At 39.4% G+C, this 22,189-nt stretch overlaps 1 protein-coding gene across 1 annotated transcript in view; it reads right to left on the bottom strand.

The window, feature by feature from the left end:
• Positions 1-22,189, bottom strand: part of MPPED2 (metallophosphoesterase domain containing 2) — a 124,391-nt gene that overhangs the window by 48,006 nt on the left and 54,196 nt on the right. The window contains exon 3 of the mRNA XM_077820128.1: positions 3,232-3,457. Coding sequence (XP_077676254.1) covers positions 3,232-3,457 — 226 coding nt within the window. The remainder of the gene's footprint in view (positions 1-3,231; positions 3,458-22,189) is intronic.

Genomic DNA, 22,189 nt, shown 5'->3' with positions numbered 1-22,189 from the left:
TGAAATATGTGCAAAATTAGGCCAAATGATGGTGTGAATCCAGCAATTTTACACCAGATTGAAACACACACGCACGAAAAATACTGTATTTTAAAGGAGATGACTGAACTGTGTGGTGTTGTTTTTCAACCTCCCTTGGCCTTTTCAAGGTCACATTATCTATGCCAATTAAAATTTTGCTTCTGAAAAAAAAAAAATTAAGGCACTTCCTCCAGAGTTACTAAAAAAAGCAAATGAAAGCCTTTGAGTCTCAGAGGTGAGCTATAGTGAGCTGTTTGTTCCTGACCTCTGGATCACCCTATAGATCAAATTCCTGGACACAGGAAAAACCCACTAACATTCATTAAAAGCAACTGGGAGGCCAGCTTTGTGTTTCTGTTCTTGAGACCTGACCAAGCTACAACTTGACAAAGGTGCAGGATATTGCTGAACAATGCAGCTGTTCCTGTTGGGAGGGGAAAGGATTTTCCCAGCTCAGATGCTGGAGATCCACAAAAAAACAGATTTACACGCTGCACTCTTTACTGGACACCTCAGTGTCTGAGACCTATGACTGTGAAATTAAAGAGTTTTAAGAGTGAAATCATTAAATATCAATTATAAAGTTCAAAGAGATTTATTTATTTATTTTGTACTGGCTAGCTCAGGGGTTCTCAAACTGGGGGTCGGGACCCTTCAGGGCGTCACAAGGTTATTACATTGGGGGGGGGGAGTCACAAGCTGTCAGCCTCCACCCCAAATCCTGCCTTGCCTCCAGCATTTATAATGGTGTTAAATATATAAAAAAGTGTTTTTAATGTATAAGGGGGGTTGCACTCAGAGGCTTGCTGTGTGAAAGGGGTCACCAGTACAAAAGTCTGAGAACCCCATGGCTAGCTATTAAGACTAACTCATACTCCTGAAACAGGTAATATTCCTGTTGAAATTGTTAGGAGTTTTGCCTACATAAGGAGCTATACAATCAGATATTTCTCCACTAACTAAACCAGGTCCAGAGGGCAAAGACAGTATGAAGTGAAAGGAGACAGATTGTAGAAGTAGATTGTTATTTACAAACTTAATGGAAAATCTTCCCCCATGTTATTTCTTCAAGGTGCATCAACCAGCCTCCTAGTTAGGGTGTGAAAACGGCAGTTACATCCCCAGCCTCTGAAAGTAGGAGTTCAGCGAGCAACTTTAGCATGTCCCACCCTTACTCAGGAGGAGTCTTTCACTTTTCAGGGGCTGGTGCTCCATTTTCAACATCTCTGCAGCTAATGCCATTTAATACTCCCAGACCCATCAGGCTACATTCAAATTTTCTGCACCTCAAAGACTGTTGCTTTGCTCCACTGCACTCTCCAATTGCAAATACACATGAATGCTCCTGTGTGTTGTAAGTTATTTTCTACATACAATTTCTACTAAATTGTAAGGTAGGAGGCACTACTTGAATTCTCTTAGGTCTTTAGAAAGCTTTCAGATGTACCAGAAGTAATAACATGTAATGAATATGGACTGATATTCCTTTCCCATAGCTACTCTGAGTTGGCAATTTACATTTTCTAAATAGATAGATGAGTTATAGCCAGTTTTCCCAGTCTGATGGCAATTACTTCTTAGAAACCTCTGATGGGCTGAAACCCTCAGAACTGCAGATGTTATTCTTAGTTTGATTCCTCTTCTTAAATTAAAACCACTAGCTGTATCAGCAAACATGGATTTTTTCCCTCTGAAAATATCATCTAAAATGCATATAAATTGAACTTGCCAATTTAGCTCAATTTAGGATTGGAGTGTCTTTTGGTTTAATGCACTTGTGTTCCACCTCTGAGACAGAATTGTGTATGTGTGTGTATTTTTATATATGTAGATAAAAACCCTAACTGAGGTAAGCAGACATATAAAGAACCCCAGCGGTTTCCTCCTTTTGGGGTAATCTGTATTTGAAGATTTATGATAGTAGCTCATGGTAAGTATGGAGGGTGGGGGTAATGCGGTATACCAGAAGAGCACAAAAGCTAAAAAAAAGTCTTTTCCACTTGTTATGGAGCAGTCTCCTCTCTGTAAAATTTTGAACAACAGACTTAGTGTATCCGATGCACCTTTTCCCTCCTCTGAAGGAGCCACGCAAAATGCAGACATCTAATTGGATTTCATGCTTTCCCAGTAGCTCACACAAGAGAAGGGATGAAAGCTGCCATTTCAGCATCAGCAGTCAGCATCCTCCAAACCAAGATAAGTAGACTCCCTAACCTAAAGAGCTACATGAATTTAAAATAGTTGTCTCATCTCAATTTCCCCATTCCCACTTGCCCTACACACATATTTACCACAATTCATCACAGTTTGACACAAATTACAGACTTTGTTGGACAGAGATTAGAGAAGTGTCCTAGGATGGATGGAGCTCAGTTTTCCTTTCTGGCAATGTATCCATTGCCATCCATGCACAAAGAAATCCCAGGATCAATGGGCTAAGGAGTCAGGTCATTATGAAATAAAATTAAGTGTTCAATGGCTTGTGCTGCATGCAGAATGTCATCCATACCACTCAGAGCCTCTTGTTAGGAGAACCTTTGTTCCTTGATCAGTTGTCCCTTAATATTTCATAATAAACTTCCTATCTTCACACGTGCAATATGCAAAATTTAAAGACTTAAAAGTACGCCATGGATCACCATTATGAGTTCACGAAACAAAGGCACAAATCAGTACATCTATTCACATGTGCTGGAAGTGTATCATAGAGTCCTCTATTGTAAAACAGAAAGTCACATACTGACCTAAGTTTTTACAAGTGTAAATGACTACACAACACACAAGGCAGTGGAGACTCAGGTTGTAGGGGCTGAATTCTGCCCTCACTGGCACCTATGCTAGCTCACTGAATTAATGGGAACTACATGGATACAGAGAAGGGCAGAATTTGTCCACAAATTTCCACTAATCAAACAACAGGCAGAATAGATATAGATCACAACTCTTCTTTTCTTGCTCTACTCACTCACTCACTCACTCACACAAACAAATAATTATGTTTATCTTGATGCATAAAATCTTTACCACTACAATTAAAACAACACTGTCTGTGTTTTCATAGCTGTTCACAATGCATGGTTTACTTAAAGATACAGTACGGTTCTGCACAGCAGCACAACAAAACAGGACTCATTGCATTTTCAGTGGCAGTAACTCTTACTGTGGTTGAAAAAACAAATATAAACACAGGAAGTTTAAATGGAGACTTACCATGGGGTACCGTATATTCTGAATCCTTTAACTGTTACCTCTGAATCTTGCAAGTAAATACTGTTTGTCAGGAGTGACTGAACATTGTCAAAGTCCTCTGGTTTCAATTTGGACACAGAGGGAAAGCGGTAGTAATCCTGTTTAACAAGGTCTGCCATGAATTCCTTATCAAATGTCAGTTCATGATTCCCAGCAATCACTATTTTATATTCATATGGCAGGCTTCCTGAAATAACAAAAAGAGCACTTAATTAGCACATTTGCTTCCCACACCAGCAGAGCCAGCAAAATAAGTAGACAGCTAACACTGACAGAATGAAATACACAGGATCTGTGTGCATCTCCATGGGCAGCGAACATTATTAATGCTGTTGCTTTTTCTTTGAATGAAATTTTGTTAAAATGTAAAAGTAATATCACACAAAGAAATGTCATAACCAAAGGCATGTTCTGCAAAATGAAACAAAACAAGCTGGCAGGCATGCAGACAGATCCTGAGCTGGTGTAAATCAGCTCAGCTCCAAAGGCTTGAATGGAGATACAACAGCTCTGAAGATCTGGCATACTGTCTGTTAGTATATGGGATGCGCTGGAAGTCAGCAGTCCTGGGTTCCAGTCTAGTATGCAGTGAGCATAATGAATGAATGTTTGTAAAGTGCTCAAAGGAAAGGCTCTATACTGTGTATATATTAGGTATGATTACTTATCAAAGGTATATTTTACAAGAGTTTAAGGATGCCGAAATACCCATTGAGCAATTTTATTCCCATACTTTACCCTGTTCTACACAGTACCAGTCCACTTATGATGGGCTCTCATTTTATTTTTATTATTTGTATTATGGTAGTGCCTAATTGAGATCAGCACTCCATCTTGAGATAGATGCTGTATAAGCATATGGTAAGAGACCGTCATTACCCAGAAGGGCTTACAAGCTAAATGGACAAGACAGATAAGGAGAAAGGAACTGAGGCACAGAGAGCCTATCTGTGAAATGGGGATAATAGTATTTCCTAAGGGCCTAATCCAAAACTCACTGAAGTCAATGCGATTGGCCTATAGGGACAGATTTTCAAGGGCTCAGTACCCCCAGTTGGTGCCAGATTTCAAACAAACAAACAAACAAACAAACGCAAAAAAATGTTGAAAATAGTCATTTATTTCAGTGCCTTAACAAAAGCTGAGTTCTTTTTAAAAAATCTGAACCAAAGTGGCTTGCCAAAAATCACACAGAAAACTGTCAGAGCTTCGAATAGGCCTTTGATCTCCTCAGTCCAAATGCAGTGCATTAACCACAAGCCATCTTTCTTCTCTTATAGAAACTCATTTAGTTTAGTGCATGTTCCTAATGATCACTAAGAAGGGAGTGATTTCACAAAGGTGATCGGTTCCTTTACAAATACCATGGATTAGATAGACCAATAGATAGCCACCTCTTCTTACTGTTCTTGGCCCTACTTGGTTGTACAAACTGTGAAGGAAAGACTAATATTCTATACTTATGAATACTATTCTAATAAGGACATTACAGCCCCAATTCTTTAGTCTTTGCACTCCTGAAACTCGCCCTGAAGGAATACAGGATTGGGCTCTACGTTTTCTTGCCAGCACTATCCCCCATAAACACACACAACTTTCCTATTTCAAAATTTGATGTGCAAATAAAATCAAAAAGCTTACTTGAAAAAATAATTAGAGAAATGTTTGTGATAGTCAGACTAACTACCCCACTGGGGCTTATGGGGAAAGAGTGAGAATTCTCTCCCTTTCAATATTTATGGCAAGGAAATTGGAGTTCAGCAGGATTTTTATGCGAACATTTCCTGATCAAAATTCATTAACTCTGGGTAGAAAAATAAAAAGCCATAAACCCCCCCAGAAACACTAGACATCTTCATAGATTCCTAATGTCTGAACAAAATGCAGATCATACATATTAATAACTCTCTGTGGTGCTGCATTAGACTAAAAGCTGGAGGAAATGCTACTGGGCATTTGTCACTCCTCTGCAGTTTATGCCCCATTCCCTCCTCCCTCTTTCCCATCTCTGTCACATGCTGCTCTGCAATTCATTTTATTTAAAAACTAGGACTGATAGGTACTTGCTCTCTGTGACTCCTGGCCACAAGACAAAATTGTTATTTTCTTCTCTCTCAGGAAACAGAAACGATACCACTGGCATGAAATTTGATAACTTGTCATAACTATCAATCCCCACAAACAAAGCTAGCTTTGGTGAAATTCTTAAGAGAAGCTGTATGGCGACGTTAAAACCAGGTTTCTGCCAAGTATCAACATTTGCCAACTTCAGTGGAGAAAACTTCCAGCCACATTCTGGATAAATAACCAGGTTTTACATTTTCCCATTTAGTTTAATGAGATACTTCAAAATTAGCATACCACTGAGCTCATGCCCAATGAAAAACTGTACATTTTACCTTCAGACAATTTTTTCTTGAGCCAAACATCCCAAGCTGAAGAGTTCACTTTGGAGTCATGCCGAACACAGCAGACAAACTGCAACTGAGTCACTGTTATTTGAGTTTACAAATGGAATGACATACATGTATATGAGCCCAAAAGAACGAGGGGAAACTAACAACGGGCTTGATCCTGTAGTTAATGGCAAAGTCACAAACTAATGACTGGAAGGGACATGTTCGATCATGGAGTCCTGTCCCCTGCTGTCACAAGTAACCCCGTCATATAATCCCTTTCTTAAATGTATCAAGCTCCAACTTTAATCTAGTTAGGTTGTTTGCTCCTGCTACTACTGGGAGATTGTTCCAGAACCTTGCTCCTGTGATGGTCAGAACCTTCTTCTAATTTCCAGCATGAATTTGTTCATGCCCATTGTGCCAACACTGTCCTTTAAAAAGCACTTCTCGCTCCCTGGTGTTTACCACTTCCCATCCCCAATGTAGATATAGATAGTAATCATAGCCCTGCTCAGTCTTCATTTTGCATACTTATTTTTTATGTAGTGCTTTTCATCAGTAGATCACAAAGTGCTTCACAATCTTTAATGTATTTATCCTCATAACACACCTTTGACGGAGAGAAGTAGTATTATCCCCATTTTACAGATGGGGAACTGAACCACAGAGAGGCTACGGTTTGAATCTACAAAGGTAGTAGGTGCCTAGCCCCCCCAGATTCAGGTGCCTAAGTCCCATTTTTAGGCTCCACCGCGATCCACAAAACTCCTGTTCAGGTGCCATCTAAGTTGGCACCTAAACTCACTCAGCTCCTAAAGTTTTGCAATAGAAGTTCCCTAGGCACCTATGTTTCTGCCTCTGGGCATTTGTGATATATGTACCTCTTGATCCAACTGGCAGAGGGCACAGGTGTGCACAGAGTTTTAGAGGGATTCCCTGGGTCAGTTATATGCAAAATAATTCAACAAAGGCATATGAAGTCTCTACTGAGACCCAGTAACACACTGGTTGGCGTAACCACTGCAACATGAATATAAGGATAATTTTAAAGGAGGTACTTGCCTACACTGGAAAATAAGTTCTAAAGGTATGAAAGTTATAGCAGGTCACCAGAAGGTGAAAAACAAAACATGTTCCTTTCCGATAAGACGTTTATCTGTCTGGTTATATGCAAACTGAGTATTGTATACCTCACAATAGATACCTATTTACATACTAAGCCCCCCAGCTAATCACCATTGAGAAACTGACAAGATATTGCTAAAGTTATAGGAAGGAAGGACAGCAGGACAATGTCTGGTTTATGAACAAAGATCAAAGGACCGTTTTTCTATATCTAGGGTTGCAAAGAGACACCCTGATATCTTTCACTCAGGAAGTAAGCTGACAGTGGGCTTGCTTTGCGAGTGGAAGATCACAGCCAACCCTGGCTGTAATAGGCTGGAAGGATTTTGGGTGAGCTTTTGCTCTTATGACAGAACAGTGTCCTATTAGTTAAGTTTAGGCTCTAGAACACGTTCTGATTTCATTTCATATGTAACCCTTCGTTGCCAGTATTTCTGCTTGCTATCAATTGAATCCTCATTCTTTGTTAAATAAACTTCTACTTTCTTTCTCTAAAAACAAATCTTGGTGCTTTGTGTTAAGCAGAACTATGTTCTGTACTGTAACTGGTAAGCTGTGGTGTACTGTTCCTTTGCGAACAGAGGACCTAGGAATTTTGTGACCATCCAGTGGATCAGGAACTGGGAGACGCTTGGAGCACTTGGGGATTGAAGTGTGCCTACAGCTAACCTGTAAAGAGAGAACGGGGCCTGTGGTGGCCTAGAGGGAAGTGCTTGTGTTGCCAGAGGCTGGTGGAGTTGGGGAGCTTACCCACAGTAAGCACAGAAAGGCTTCCTCACACTAAGAGCAAGTACAAGTTGGGTGCGTCACAACTCTGAATATCCCCAGAAAGCATCACAGCATGCACACTGTTATTTCACTCTAGGTGTCTGGACACCTATCTCCTGCCTCAACCCCAGTGCAATCCATGAACTGCGGGAAGGTAGGCGTTCCTCTTCTTAACTTGCCTGTGAAGCCTGATCCAGGAGGCACTTTCAGAGGTTGCCTAACTCCATGCAAAATAGGATGAGGAGAAGCTCCCTTTAGCCCAGTTGTTAGGATACTCAACCAGGATGTAGGAGACTAGTAGTTCAAGTATTCGCTCTCCCTGATGAGAAGGGATTTGAACAGGGATCTGTCAGGTCAGTGCCCTAAGCCCTTGGCTACAGTCTCATTCTCCGTAGCCCAGTTATTTAATTAAAGAGGAACAACTTCAAGAGGAGAGATTGAGGGAACTGACCTCAGTATACTCCTTACGCCCAGTCTGTTTTGTGCGAAGGTAAGCTGCCTCTGAGAAAGCCTTAAACCGCAGAGTGCCTGTCTTCTCCCGGGTTTAAGGATTTCTAGCAGAGATAGGCACCTATCTCCATGAGAGGGGCAGGGCTTAGCACACATCCTTCTCATCGGCATCTCCATTGGCTGGTTTAGGTGGCTCCTCCCCTCACTGTGCTGGCTTTGTGGATTACATTCTAAGGCGCCTATTTCTTCCCAGGCATTGTGTAGGGTGCTTAGGCACCTAACTTAGGCATCGTGTATTGCAGTGTTGTTCCTGTGATTTTCTAGTGCTCCAAAGTCAGGGATTGTGACACTGAACATCCCAATGCCTAAGTGTAGTATACTAAGACAGTACTGTGATAGCATGGACACTGAAATGTAGATCCACATCTGGCAGTGAAGCAAGCATGCCATGATAGATTGTATAGCATACCCTCAAGATGTTAGCTTGATTAGTAATCAGTTATGGGCACGGTTGTATTGGCTTGCAGTCTTTAAATAGCATACACTTCCTTTTTTTTAATGCATCACAATGAATGTGCTTCATTCTATCTTTAATCATTCATGGGACAGTACTTGTGTTAAGTACGTTTAAATGCTTAAATACTTTCATTAGGTACCACAGACCTGACTTTGCTCCACAGTTTCTTGACTTTAGATTCTGCCAGATTTCTTTTTCCTTTTCTGGGTGGTAGGGGCATAGAAGGAGGCTCAGGAGATGGGGGGGAATTTTACTCTGAAAAAACAAAAAACTCCTGCCCCAAACATATCATATATAACTAAATCTGTCGAAAGCCAGCACAGGCCCATGAAAAGCAGAGGAGGTCCATGTATTGCTTTCCCCTTCCCCTAGGAAAGTGTATATAGTACTAATCAGAGTAATAAATTACCTCCAATCAGATTATGTATTTGTAAATCTCATTCAGGTTATCTCCTCCTGAAAGGGCCCCGATAATGCAAAACATTCATTCCTTCTCTGTGATACAACTTATGAAATATTCTGGCATGTTTTCTTTTGGCAACGGTGCCCTTCTTCTATAATCTGCTGACCTTTTATGTTTTATATGGAAGCATAAGCACAGTCACACACAAATCTCCTACTCAATGGTATCTCTTGCCTAGATTAATCTATATGTATCCACATTGAGGTTGTTTGGTAGCTCACTGCAGAGAGGTGCAGGGTAGCACAGTGCAGGCTTTGATTGGCATTTCCCCATTTTTTCTTCATATCACACATACTAACTTAATAGAGTAGTTCAGGAAAACAGTAATACTACTTATTCTCAATTATTCCATGAGATTGCTGGGTAGGGAGGGATCCGTTCCCAAGCTGGTGAAGATGCCCGATGCGTTTGTTGGAGTGAGCACTTCAAAAACCACAGTCGCAGACTCACAAAGTGACATCTGGGGTAGTGGCACACTTTGCTGTTTGTTGTTATTACTTTTGATTGATTATACGGAAATGGGGCTTTACTGCTGTCTATAGCTGTAGTACATAACATTGTAAATGTATTTCAGTCACAGATATTTGTCTGCTGTCTTCTCATTTTTACAACTCCTTCAGTGCTTTTCATCTAAGGATCTCAACATGTATTACAAGCATTAATTAATTAAGCCACCAACACCTCCATGAGGTAGATAAGTATTATCATGCCCTCTTTACAGGTGGGCAAACAGCAGCACAGACTGGCTAAGGGAGTTGCCTGCGGTCATATAGCGAGTCAGAGTCTGAGACTCTCAATTCCCTGTTCTAACTACTACCAAATGTACAGGGCTTGCAAATATGTAGAAGCAGCACCGAACATTCTCCTGTAACTACAAAGAAGCTCAGAGATCAGCAGGGAAATCAGCAGACCACAGACAACCTTATAGACTGCCAGTTGTTTCTCCGTGCCATTCCTTGCTATCGACGGCAGAGCTCACAGAGCAGAAGGGCTGCCATTGGTGGCCTGGCTGTGGCTGTACACAGTCCCCCTCAACAAGGTTAGGGCATCAAACGCTGTAAAGTGGAAATGTTGTTCTGAGCAGCCGTAATGCCTGGTAGATCGTCAGGTGGAAACTCCACTGGGTTTGGAGGTCAGTGTGAACAGCAGCTTCACCTCTAGCTCTTCCCTGCATGTGGCCACCCCTACCTCCCAAACTCACGATGCCCCAACTACACAGTGGGGCCTTCTCTATTTTGAGAGAAGGCGGGACAATGCCTCAAGAGCTCTGCTCCCTCCTTCCACATGGAATGGATGGATCGAACTGGTATCTGTGCCAGGTTTTATAATACATGCTAGATTCCCCACACTGCAGGGAACAATAGTCCTCTGTAAAAATTAGAATCCAAAGCAGGATAGAAGGAGCGAACATCTTTCCTTGGATTATACCAGCAATGAAAAAGCTCTGGCTGCTCTCAGAATAAATATCCCTCCCACTATTCCCTGCCCTGCAAAATAAAAAAATCCTTTAATCAAATAATTAAAAAAAGAAAATGACAACTATATTGGCCAAACAAGCTAACAGCTTAATACACATTTCCAACCATTCACACACACATCTTGACGACATAAAAAGAATGAAACAACTCACAACAATAAAATAGTTCAAACAAAACACATATGAAAAACAGAAACACAAGATCCAGGCATAGTTCCAGGACACTGAAGACAGCCCAAGTCCCAGAACTCTGCAAATCTTCCAGCTGCAAAATATTCCACCAGGTTTTTTTAACCATCAGTTCACAAATACCTTTTTAAAGCAACACTTGGTTTTGGAAGTGGGTGAAGGGAAAGATAAAAAACACATGGAAAATATATCAAGGTGGGCAAAAGAGTAAAAGTTTAACTGTTTTGCTTTATGCAAAGAAAACATCGGACCACAGTATAGAGAAAAGTGAAGGCGGAGATCCTTGGATCCCTGTGATAAATCTAAAGCTTGTACATAAAAGCTCCCCTTTGTTGAAAAGGTTGTTAGACACCACAGAAAAGAAATGTTATGTAAGTGCAAGCTCTGCCTCTGACCTTTCACTCTGTAACCGTCAGGCTTCATTCACTTTCACAAGGCCTGACAGCTCTAGCGTTAATACTCACACTTGCTGATCGAGCCACACAGCAGGTTCAGACTGCTACCTTCTCCTCTGAAACTCATGCATTAGGGTTTCTTCCATGCTGGTAATGGAAAACCAAGTCTAAGAAACATTAAACACAAAAAACTACGTTACAATAATGCCAAGGTTGAGCCATAAACCCACAAAAGCAAGGAAATGTGGAGTGAATCTTTGTCTCATCACCCGTAACTCAGTCCTCGACAGCTGAAGCACTGTAGCACATAAGGCCTTCCACTGGAGTCCACAGCACTAGGAGATGTTACTTGACCTGTGTGGTCCCTGACCAGCAGTCTTATGCTGCAGAACCAGTGGTGCTCAACAGCAAATATTTCTATCCACAGATCTGGCCCATACAGAAGTAAAATATATTGTATGACAGTGACATGTAACATCACCAAGTGGAGTAGGACCCCTGAAACAGGGCCACATACACTGCGGTATCTAGTTACAAAGGGGCTGATTTAAGGATGCAGTGACAACAGTAACTTGGAAATTCCTTGCTTTTATGCGTTTATGTCTCAACCGCAACATTATTCTAATGTAACTGTTTGTGATTTATATCTGGGGTTATTTTTGTTCAAAGAAAAAAAATGTTAGTATGACAGTAAGATACAATCTTTTGTTTCACCATTGATGCCACAGCCTATTTACAGCTGCACTGACATCAGTTATTTTTTAACTCTCAAGTTAGTTTGGAAGTTTGTTGGGATAATGTTACTGAAACCATCTCTCTAGCGGAGTCCAGTACGAGAAGGTTTTCACTAGATCTTATCGACTGGTCCACAATATTTGTTTGTCCTGAAGTTGGAATAGAAATTAGGCATTCTTTGAAAGCCGCAGCATAATTTTCTAGCTGAAAGTATTGCCAATCCGAGTGTTCAAAAACCATGAGCCAGCCCTCCAAAATCATGAGATTGGCTTAAAAATTATGGGATTTATAAAATACATTTGGAACTCTTTTTATTGGCCTATTGGTGAGTGAGCCTTTACGGTTAATGTTTTCAAGCTTTTGTCCAAAATGAGGAGAGCTAGAAAATTACTTTAAAAAAGGTGAGAGTCTCATATAACACCACCAGGAGATGGGGCTTTAAGGAAAATAACAAATATCATAAAAGTCACATGAAGTGTCAAGAGTTAGGAACACTGTCCTTAAAGTCTACCTTTAAATTTAACAATGTCTGAAGGGCAATATGGTCATTGCATCATGCAATGGCTTTTTTTTTTTTGGGGGGGGGGGTGGTCATTCATTTTTAAAATCAATCCTTGTAAAAAAAAAATGTAAATGTGCCAATCACTCTAGGACGTCATTATAAACAATAGAGGGCACAAAGAGCAGGCCTCACATGATTGCTGAGTGCTGTATGTTTGCTTTTAAAAGGATCCACTGAAATGAAATAGCACTAACTTGGGATAATATAAGGGTTATAGGCCAGATTTAGCCTTCATTTCATCTGGTGAATTGGAGTGGCGCTCCACTGAATTAGGCCGAATCATTCCAGATTTACACCAGCGTAAATAAGATCAGTCTAGTCCCATATAGTTTAAATGGAGGAGGGGGGAGTTCCTAAAGAACTTAACATTATCCCTTTGAACCATGGACATAAAATACTAAATATATTAGGATATTACACATTAGAGCTGACAAATTCCAGACACATTTTGGCTCAATGTTGTTTCAAATGGCTGAGATATTGAACTTTGGATACAGAGCAGACAGTGGAAACAAAAACTCAAACTTCATTGTACCAGTGAAGTGAAATGGAAATACTCTTCTAGAACTTGATTAAAACTAAATTGAAAAAGAACATTTTTGGTTAATATTACATTAGGCTAAAATACAGAAATGAATTATAATACTATCTAAATCTAATAAGAAAAAGCCATCTCAATTTCAAAACTTTCAAAGCATTCTCTATAAATGCATCACAGATCAATTTACATGGTACTTTTGCCAATAAGCAAAACCAAATCACAGGTTCCAATTGGCTTAACTCATATTGGAAAGTGCAAAAGCAAATGCTAGAAAATGCAATTACTGCAAACAAACTCCATTTTCTCCACTCGGGAGGGAATTTCAGGGAACATTTTATTGCCATCAAATAATATTTCTAAAGGCATAAATACACAGTTCTATTTTCTTTTCGGAGTCTCCATTCACTATATAACCTAATCCTCTATAAAGAAAACCTCCAGATTTTGAACTAATTCATCAGAAGTGGATATTACCTTGTGCACATCGACAGGGTTTCAATTTTAATAATATGCTCTTTGCATCTTAAGAACACCAAAAACCAATCATCGGTGCCTGACACAAATAGCTAATACTTCTAATAACATCCTCTTTCATTTCTGTAATTTACAATTCCAATTAAGCTTTTTTTTTTAATGAAAAAAAAAAGCGATCAGAAAAGGAGGTCATCTTCAGAAACAATTATACTGAATGTAATTAAACTAATCATCATTATCATGGAGGAAAGCCTTGGTATTTTCCTGTATATATATTTCCACACTTCAAAAGGCCAACAAATGCTACTACTTAGAATTTCACATTAAAAGACAATCTTTGTTTTAAAGAAAGACCTAAGACGACTGGAACCTGATACTTCACCGCTTACTCAGGCTAAAAAAATGCCCTGAAATCAATGGAAGATTTTTTTTGAATAAAGACTGCATTACCCACATCCAGATGTGGGCCAAAAATCTTTACTGGTTTTGTATGATAATTGGATCCAATTCCCACTGATATCAATGGAGAGACTCTCACTGCTGCCAACTGAGGTGAGATCTGGATCTATACCTGAACACCTCTTATTGAGAGTTGCATCCAAATACCAAAACTCTCCCTTTTGTCTTTTTTTCCAGCTCATGAATTTGTTCTATTTATTTTATTGCTAAGTTCTAAAACCAGAGACCCACATTCTTCGAGGTCTACAGTTCATATGCAACAGTGTTCACACACATTTATATGTATCACACCTTATTATTATGTCCATTTAGTATTTTTTGAAAAACAAAATCCCTCTATACAAATCCAAAAAATTGCCTCGATTGTTCTGTATCCTACAAAGACAGTTACAATCACATATACAGAGAAGCCTTGTAATGAATTTTTATTATTAAGAATAGTTGCTAACCATCATTTTTGCAAATGTTCAGATTTATATTTAGAAATAATAAATTTTGTTTTTCAAGAAATAATAAGTTATTTGGAGTTTATGTACTGCCTGGAATAATGGGGCCTGGACCTGTCTGGCTACTAGGCAGTGTCGCAATACAAATGTTAAACATAATTGAATAAAGTACTAATGAGAATCATTAATAAGTCATAACAATACTAAGGAACAATAAATACAAGTAAAAACACAAACATAAGAAGAAAACGATACAGGGTAAAATTTGTGAAAGCATCTAAGTGACTTAAGTGCATACGTCTCCAACTTTCACTGGAACTTTGGCTCCTAAATCACTTCTGAAAATGGGACTTTGGGCTTGTCTACACAGAAACAGTTAGGAAAGTTCATCCAAATTAAAATAAAAAGTGTGAATTTAAAGTGGCTTAGTTGTACAGCACTAAACTCCTGTGTGAACACTCTTAAGTTATGTCTACACTAGTACTTTTGTCAGTAAACTTTTGTCGATCAAGCGTGTGAAAAAATACACCCCTTATTGACATAAGTTTCACCAACAAAAGTGCCGGTGTGGATAGTGCTACGTTGGTGGGAGACACTCTCTCACTGAGATAGCGACTGCCACTTGGTGGGGTGGTTTAATTATGCTGATGGGAGAGCTCTCTCCAATCGGCATAGAGCAGCTACATCGGGGACCTTACAGCGGCGCAGCTGCAACCGTACAGCTGTGCCATTGTAAGATCCGTAGTGTAGATGTAGCCTTATTGAGAATTAAAGTGGATTTAATTCTGTTTAATTTACTTCCAAAGTGAATTATGATAAACTAAACTGAATTAAGGCCACTTTAATTCTGAGTATGAGCATCCACACAGGAGTTTAATGCAGTTTAACTAATCCACTTTAAAAGTTAATTCAGATGAACTCCCTTAAACTATGTCTATACTACGCTGCAGTGTGGGCTATAAGGGTGTGACCTGCAGAGCACAGCGAAGTGTTGTGCGCTAACTGCTCTGTGTGGACTAAAAGGTAACCAGTGCACATAGTCCTCTTTCAAACACAACTAATATTAACATGAAGTAGGTAGGTATCTTTTAGTTTGTGTCAGCAGCATCCACAGAGAGCAGTTAGCATTCAACACTTTGCTGTGCTCTGCAATTCACAATCCCACAACCCACATTGCAGAACAGTGCAGATAAGCCCTCAATGTCCCCATGTAGACAAGCCCTTAGGCTCCTAAGCCATTTAGGTGCTTTACAAATTTTTACCCCAATATCTTGTGTGTGCGTGTGTTACTTGTTAACATTTGTGTAATAAGAACATTTGTAAAAGAAAATAATATATTTTTTTTTAAATCTTCCTTGAATTTAGTTTGGCTTGTTGGTTTTTGTTTCTTTGTTCTCCGAAAAGGAGAAAACAAAAAGCTGAACTAACCCCACTTCCAGCAGCTGATCAATACCAACCTGACGGCATTCCCTGATAACCCTTCTTAATGTATCTGATCTCACAATAAACCTGATGGTTCTTTTCCTGATTTTTCTACAGGGGATGAAAACAAATGACTAGTTGCAGGAAAGATGCTATCAGCAGCTACAGTCAATGTAAAAAATATATTCAGGTGCCAGGTGCCTGTGAGCTACTGTTATCCATCATTTATTGCCTCTTTCTATTGCCCAGGTTCAAATTTATTATTTTAAATAAATCTAAACATTCCAGTACAGTCTCTCGAGATGAACCTGGATACCATGAGTCTCCTGAGCCTTGTACGGAAATTCCTTGTAATAATCCAACCTACTGAGAGGTTTTTTAGCTACTAACATGACACAACCAAATCATTCCGGCTGCTCCTTATTATTTCAGGCAATCAAGTTTGTTTGTTTTTTTAATCCTTATTTTTATTTATTTATTTTTCTAGCCACCTATAGATGCCTGTGGAGAGTAACACCTCCCCACAGACATTTTCCATGAAAATGTAGGGTTGCACAGTAACATTAACCCTCTACAAAACTCCCCACTTGACATCCACAAGGAGATCTGTACAAAGAGAGGACTATAGCAGGATGGTCTAAAGGAATAACCATGGTACTGGGGGCCAGGGACTCCTGAGCTCCAATCTTAGCACTTTTTTCTTGTTGTTGCCTCTCTGTGTATGGCCTTGAGCAAGCCATTGCACTTATTTATTTAATGGCAGTTCCTAGAGGCACCAACTGAGCTCAGGCCTCCACGGTGCTCGACACTATACATACATATGATTATAGACTGCCCCTGTCTTGAAGAACTTAAAACCTAAGGCCTTGATCCTGCTGCAAATGACTCTCTCAGGGCAAGGTCCTATGCCCGCATGGCACCTCAGTAAAGTCACTTCCCATACAGAGACAACCGCAGGATAGGGGCATAGACAGACAAAGGGTGGGAGATAGTAAGTATTATAATCTCCATTTTATGATAGTTAACCAAGGCACAGCGAGATTAAGAGATTTGCCCAAGACCTAGAATTACCCAGGAAATCTTTGGCAGAGTCAAGATAAAACCTAGATCTCTTCTGTTACAGTCTATTGCCTTAACTACAAGACCATCTTACCCATCCATTTCTCTCACCTTCCTCATTATTAAAATGGGGATAATATTAGTTACCCCATTCACAGGGCTGTTGTGTTAATTAAAATTCACACAGAACACTGAAGTGGTAAAATGCTAAGTACTGTGACTATTTCTGTGCATCTGAATTCACCGTTTATTTTAATGAGGTTCTGAAGTAGTTGAGTTCTGCTGCAAATGCCGTTTTCCATCCTGTATAAAGATTTCTTACACATTCAAAGCCTTGCTGGAAAAATATACTCCTGCTCCTAAATGCCATTTGTAATAGTGTGTTGGGCAGGCAGCATTTTGAATTTCTAACCTACTGTGTCTTCTTCAATTACTCTTAACTGACCCTATTCACTTATCCTTTTCAATTCTAGCGTTTTGTTAAATAAAAAATCAACCTCCTATTGAAAGGAGTGATTTGCACACCTTTAAACACTACAGAATAGACTAGTACACTTAATCAGAACTAGCAATTAATAATGCAAGCTAATATAATCACTATTCCACCCATTTAAGAAATGGTAACAATTTATTTCTTATTTATATTCCTTTACGCCAAGGTTTTCGCCCCTTCACCTAAAAAGTAGCCATCACTGTTTTTACAGCTGGCCTCACGGAAACACTTGTTTATGAATGGCTCTATTGCTTCCATTATAACTTTATGCATGTCCTCCGAAGTCATTTGGTCAAATGCCAGACTCATTTTAACATCCATAGGCAGAGTCAGCCAGTCATGAAAGCAAGGTCTCTTCCTTCCACTCAGCCCCAGTGCTACCCCAATGGAGCAGTCCTGGTGACTAGACAGTATTATATCTCCCACACCATCACTGTTCACTGCCTTTTTCTTCTCTTCAGACTCTGGCTATCAGCATGGTACTGTAATATACTTCCAGGTGAACAATCTTCTCTACAGCAGACAGCACTGAGGAGTTACAGAGTTGTGGTTATTAAGAGTTTTGAGGCTGGTAAAAATCCTTTAGTTTTAGGGCTAAGAGCATCGCCAAAGCAAATATACTTTATTCCCAGCAGCACCAAAAGCTTCACAGGGGAGAGGAGGAAGAAGAATGAATCTCCTTCACTACAATTCCAAGAGAAAACTCAATGGAACTTTCATGTACAAAACTTCATCATTTCCCTGTAGCTCTTCTGCTGTCCCTCAGCTGTAAGCCTTTGAGCTCCAACACCATGTGGTCTTCAAGGATAGTGAGGTTTATTAAGAGGCAGCAAACTCCAGGAACATGATGTAATACATAGGGAGGGAGTAGACAGCTCAGATAAATAACCAAGCTGACCCTATATAGAGGTCTGACAAAATGTGGACAACTTTTGTGGCTATTTTTTCCATTAGAATTTCCATTTTTGCATCCTGGTTATGAACAGCACCATAAGAGAAAATGCCAAGATGTCAGGAGAAAGGCTGCTCTAGTCCTATTTCCATCCCAATTTGGAAAATTCAAGGAACTCAGCTATGTTAGAAAGATGTAAGTAAACATTTCTGGCGGCTTATCCAAAACAAGTGAGGGTTCACTTGTCACTAGTAATATGCAATTCACAGGGAACAGAGGGTTTCCAAGTCCAAATGAATTTATCAAGATGGATCCAAGTGAGCCCTGGGAAAAGTAGGAACATCTCCCATTTGACTGTTTTTGAGTCCCCCTGTTGTCTTGTGTGTCTCTCTGTTCTTTGTAGTCTCTCTTCATGCCCTTTCCCGGTCTGATGTTCTCTTGTCATCATTTTGTGTTGACTTTGCATTACCTCACCTCTCTCCTTACATTACTATCTCCTGCTGTGCGGCTTTGTTCCTGCTTTACTTCATGTGCCATCAGTAGTGAGGTTTTAATAACCTTTGCCTCACAGCTAGCATTCAGAGTGGGAACAGAAAGCCCAGCACAGCTGAGGACAGCACGATAAGAAGGTTGAGTAAAGCATTTGAGTGAACTGAGCTGCTAAAAATGGAGCATCCTGACTGAGCAACATGAGAAACTTCAAGTTCTTAATTGTTTTGGACATGGGGAACATGAGTCCCAAGGTCCCTCACAAACCTAAGAAGCCCACAGGACAGTACAATAGTCACTGTGAATCAGATTCTGCTCAAACATGCTAATTTAATTTCTTCACCTTCAATAGCATTATTTCAGATTTATACAACTGAGAGTAGAAGTTGTCTGTGGGCCTCCAGCCCAGCCCATCTAGAAGTCTTTCAGAACAGCTATCATTATTTACACCATCATTCTCAGAGGGACACTGCAGGATATTAAAAAGCAAATTTCTTCTTTCAAAAAAGTAAACTGTGGCATCTTCTTTCTCACTACAACGAGCACCATGGATAAATGACCAAACTGGTATTACTATACCTTCCCTAGAAACACTGCTGGAAATCAGGCTTTACTTTTCTAGATCTCCCAGTAAAGAATTTCAAATAAATATTCTACATCTATCTTCTATACACTCTCAACACAACCCCAGAATTAATTACATGGGTTTTCTTTTCTGATCCTTTATTCCTGATATAAAAACGCAATACAAAATTTGTCAGGGCTCAGATCCTGGCCTCTGGCCCACTGCAACAAGAGGGTTAATTAACAAGTCACATAGGCTGGTAATATCCAGTAGGAAGCATGGCTCAGAAAGCTGCCCATTTTTCTTGCAATAAAGAAAATAAAGACAGTAATTCTTGGAACATTAATTAAACCCCCAGTATTGGTAATTACCATAAGATGAGAGTCTGCCAGCCTTGCATTAACTTAAGTTGCTGCAAGTTGCTTTTGAATGGTACAGTAATGCCCATGATACTGTGAATAAATGACAGCATTAGAGTTTTAGGACTCAAGCACTATATCCAACAAATGCTTCTAACAGACCCTCACTCTCACTGGTTGCTTGACTGGAAGAAATTCATTTCATACAAACAAAAAAGCCAAGGAAGCATTCCATTGAGCAAGCACTTTCTTTACTCATCTTACAAATAATCTCCTGTATTCACCAACAATTTCCTAAATGAGTAGAACTGAGAGGAGAATTAAAAAACCCGAAGAATTAAAAAACGCTAAGAGCCCTTGTACTCTTTGCTACCTAAGCTGGAAATAACAGAGCGGTGATAAAAAAAAACAAAAAAAACCCCCAACTCTGTAATAGATAGGACACTGACGACCAATTTTAAATTGCATTACACAGACTGCTAATTTTTATGATGAGATAAAATTTCTTTGGACAGTACACATACTAAAATCTACATGGTGCTTTCTCCCCCACAGCCCCAACCCCTCCCTCTGTTCCAAGCAACTCCTCATCCCCTGAAACCACGGTTTTTACGAAGCAGGAAGGTAATGCTCTACTAACCGAAAGACGTTTTTTAAAAATTAGGTATTGTTAATATGGTGCAGTGAAAGATTCAGTAGAGGTATACGTATATGTAGTTTGTTTATTTTTGAGGCAATGCTTAATTTGGAAGCTAGATATAAATCAGTGGTATAGAAAGAGTATATGCTCTAGGATGGCTTTTCAGTGAAATCATTCCCAGACTGAGTTTTGTAGCAGTAGCAGCAACGCTTGAAAAACCGGACAGCAGTGTTTGTGGAACTCATCTTTCTGTCTGAGTGGCTTGGGTTTTTCTCATGGCTGTTTGCTGCAATGCTCTTACTTGGTTATATATTAAAAGGAGTTTTGGGGGAGGAGGGAGTGACTTGTGATTATTTAGTGTATTTGTTTTGGTTGTAGTTTGATTAACTATTCCCGCTTTAAGTAAGGGCAGCCCTAGCAAACAGATCCAAGAAATGACAGAGCAATTACTGAGATGAAAAGTCACAACCACAAATTGTGGAATATTTTCTAGTGCTCCCCTGTTCCTTTCTTTCAATGAAAATTACCAATTTAACTTATTGAAGTGGTTTCTTTATGTTAAGTCTCTCTGGAGATTTTGTCCTCTTTGAAAAAAAGATTAACCTCAGCCAAGTATTCTAGTGTCGTCAGGTGTCATCCTAAAATTTACATTGATTTGTTTTAAGATGAATTTCCACACTAATGCTTGGTAGTATATGAGTTGTACAGGTGGCATTACAGTATATTTCCAATAAGTTACTCTGACTGCAGAGGTGACAGACAAAAAAGACCAAGGTTCCTTCAACAGACAATTAAAAAATACATGCAGTTCATTGAGACTTTTTTTTTAAGTAGCCAAGGGAAATAAAAAGATCAGATACATATAAAAGTTTAACACACTTACATTTATGCACATGGAGAATTTCCACTGAAGTCAATGGAATTTTTGCATACAAATCAATGGCAGGAAAATGGTCCCTTCTACTGTATCTACAAAGTTATACTTTCAGGGTACTGTTTTCTACATAGCATATAGCAAGAATTTCAGCTCACACACAAAGTAGTAAAATAAAATATCAGGAAAAAACTAGAATGAATATAGCATGGAGAAAGAATTCTACGTTTGTTCTTTGAATTTCTTTATAAAATGCTAGGTGAGGGGGAAAATATAGTTCCTTATTTTATGATGCCAGGTGTTTACAGTTATATTTACCCATATTTTATAAATATTAAGATGCAACATTCACACTTGTTTTGTATTCTCCTGAGAAAGAAAGACTTTTATTCCAGAGAAGTTGTGTAAATAAAAACTGAACATAGATTAATTTGGGGATTTAAAAAAATTAATGCCACAGTTTAAAAGTGATGTTAAACACATTACAAATTAGGACACAATTAAAGATGAGATTGGACTCTCCTACAAAGTTACAAATATTTTTACAAGAAGCACAACAGGATAATCCTTTTAAAAGATGTTTAATAAATACCCAAGAGAATTTAAAAAAGAATGAATTTAGATTACATTTTGTTAATTGCACGAATGAATTTCACGCTTCTGAAACTAAGCAACTAACAGCAGGTGCTGGTGGACATGCAGGCAGACACTGTGCGGGTTTGCCTATACAGCTCTGTCAATGCATCTCAAGACCCCTACTTACCATCTCACTTCTGAACTATGCTGCAGCAATCTGCTAATTTGGCCAGATCCTGAAATCCTCGCTTAAGCAAAGGGATCACAGAAAGCCTTCTCTGACTCCCACTGAGCCCAAGAGAGCAGAACTTGTCCCAATGCGTAAAGGAAGAGTCCTACAGCATTAGAAGTCAGTCACTGAAGACATAGCTTTTTCTAAAATGAGACTAACAAACTTTTCTGGAGCTTTCTTCCCTCCTCCCAGAGCAGCAGTGCAGAACTCAAACACCCTTCGGAGGATTTAAACCAGAACAACATTTTCTTTCAATTGCAACTATGGAATACATTCAAAATTTGTTACAAGAGCTAAGTGCAGCAATATGGTATTTTA

This window comes from Eretmochelys imbricata, chromosome 6, assembly GCF_965152235.1.
Source record: "Eretmochelys imbricata isolate rEreImb1 chromosome 6, rEreImb1.hap1, whole genome shotgun sequence".
Lineage (NCBI taxonomy): Eukaryota > Metazoa > Chordata > Testudines > Cheloniidae > Eretmochelys > Eretmochelys imbricata.
The sequence above is the reverse complement of the archived record's forward strand: the minus strand, read 5'-3'. Positions and strand labels throughout refer to the sequence as shown.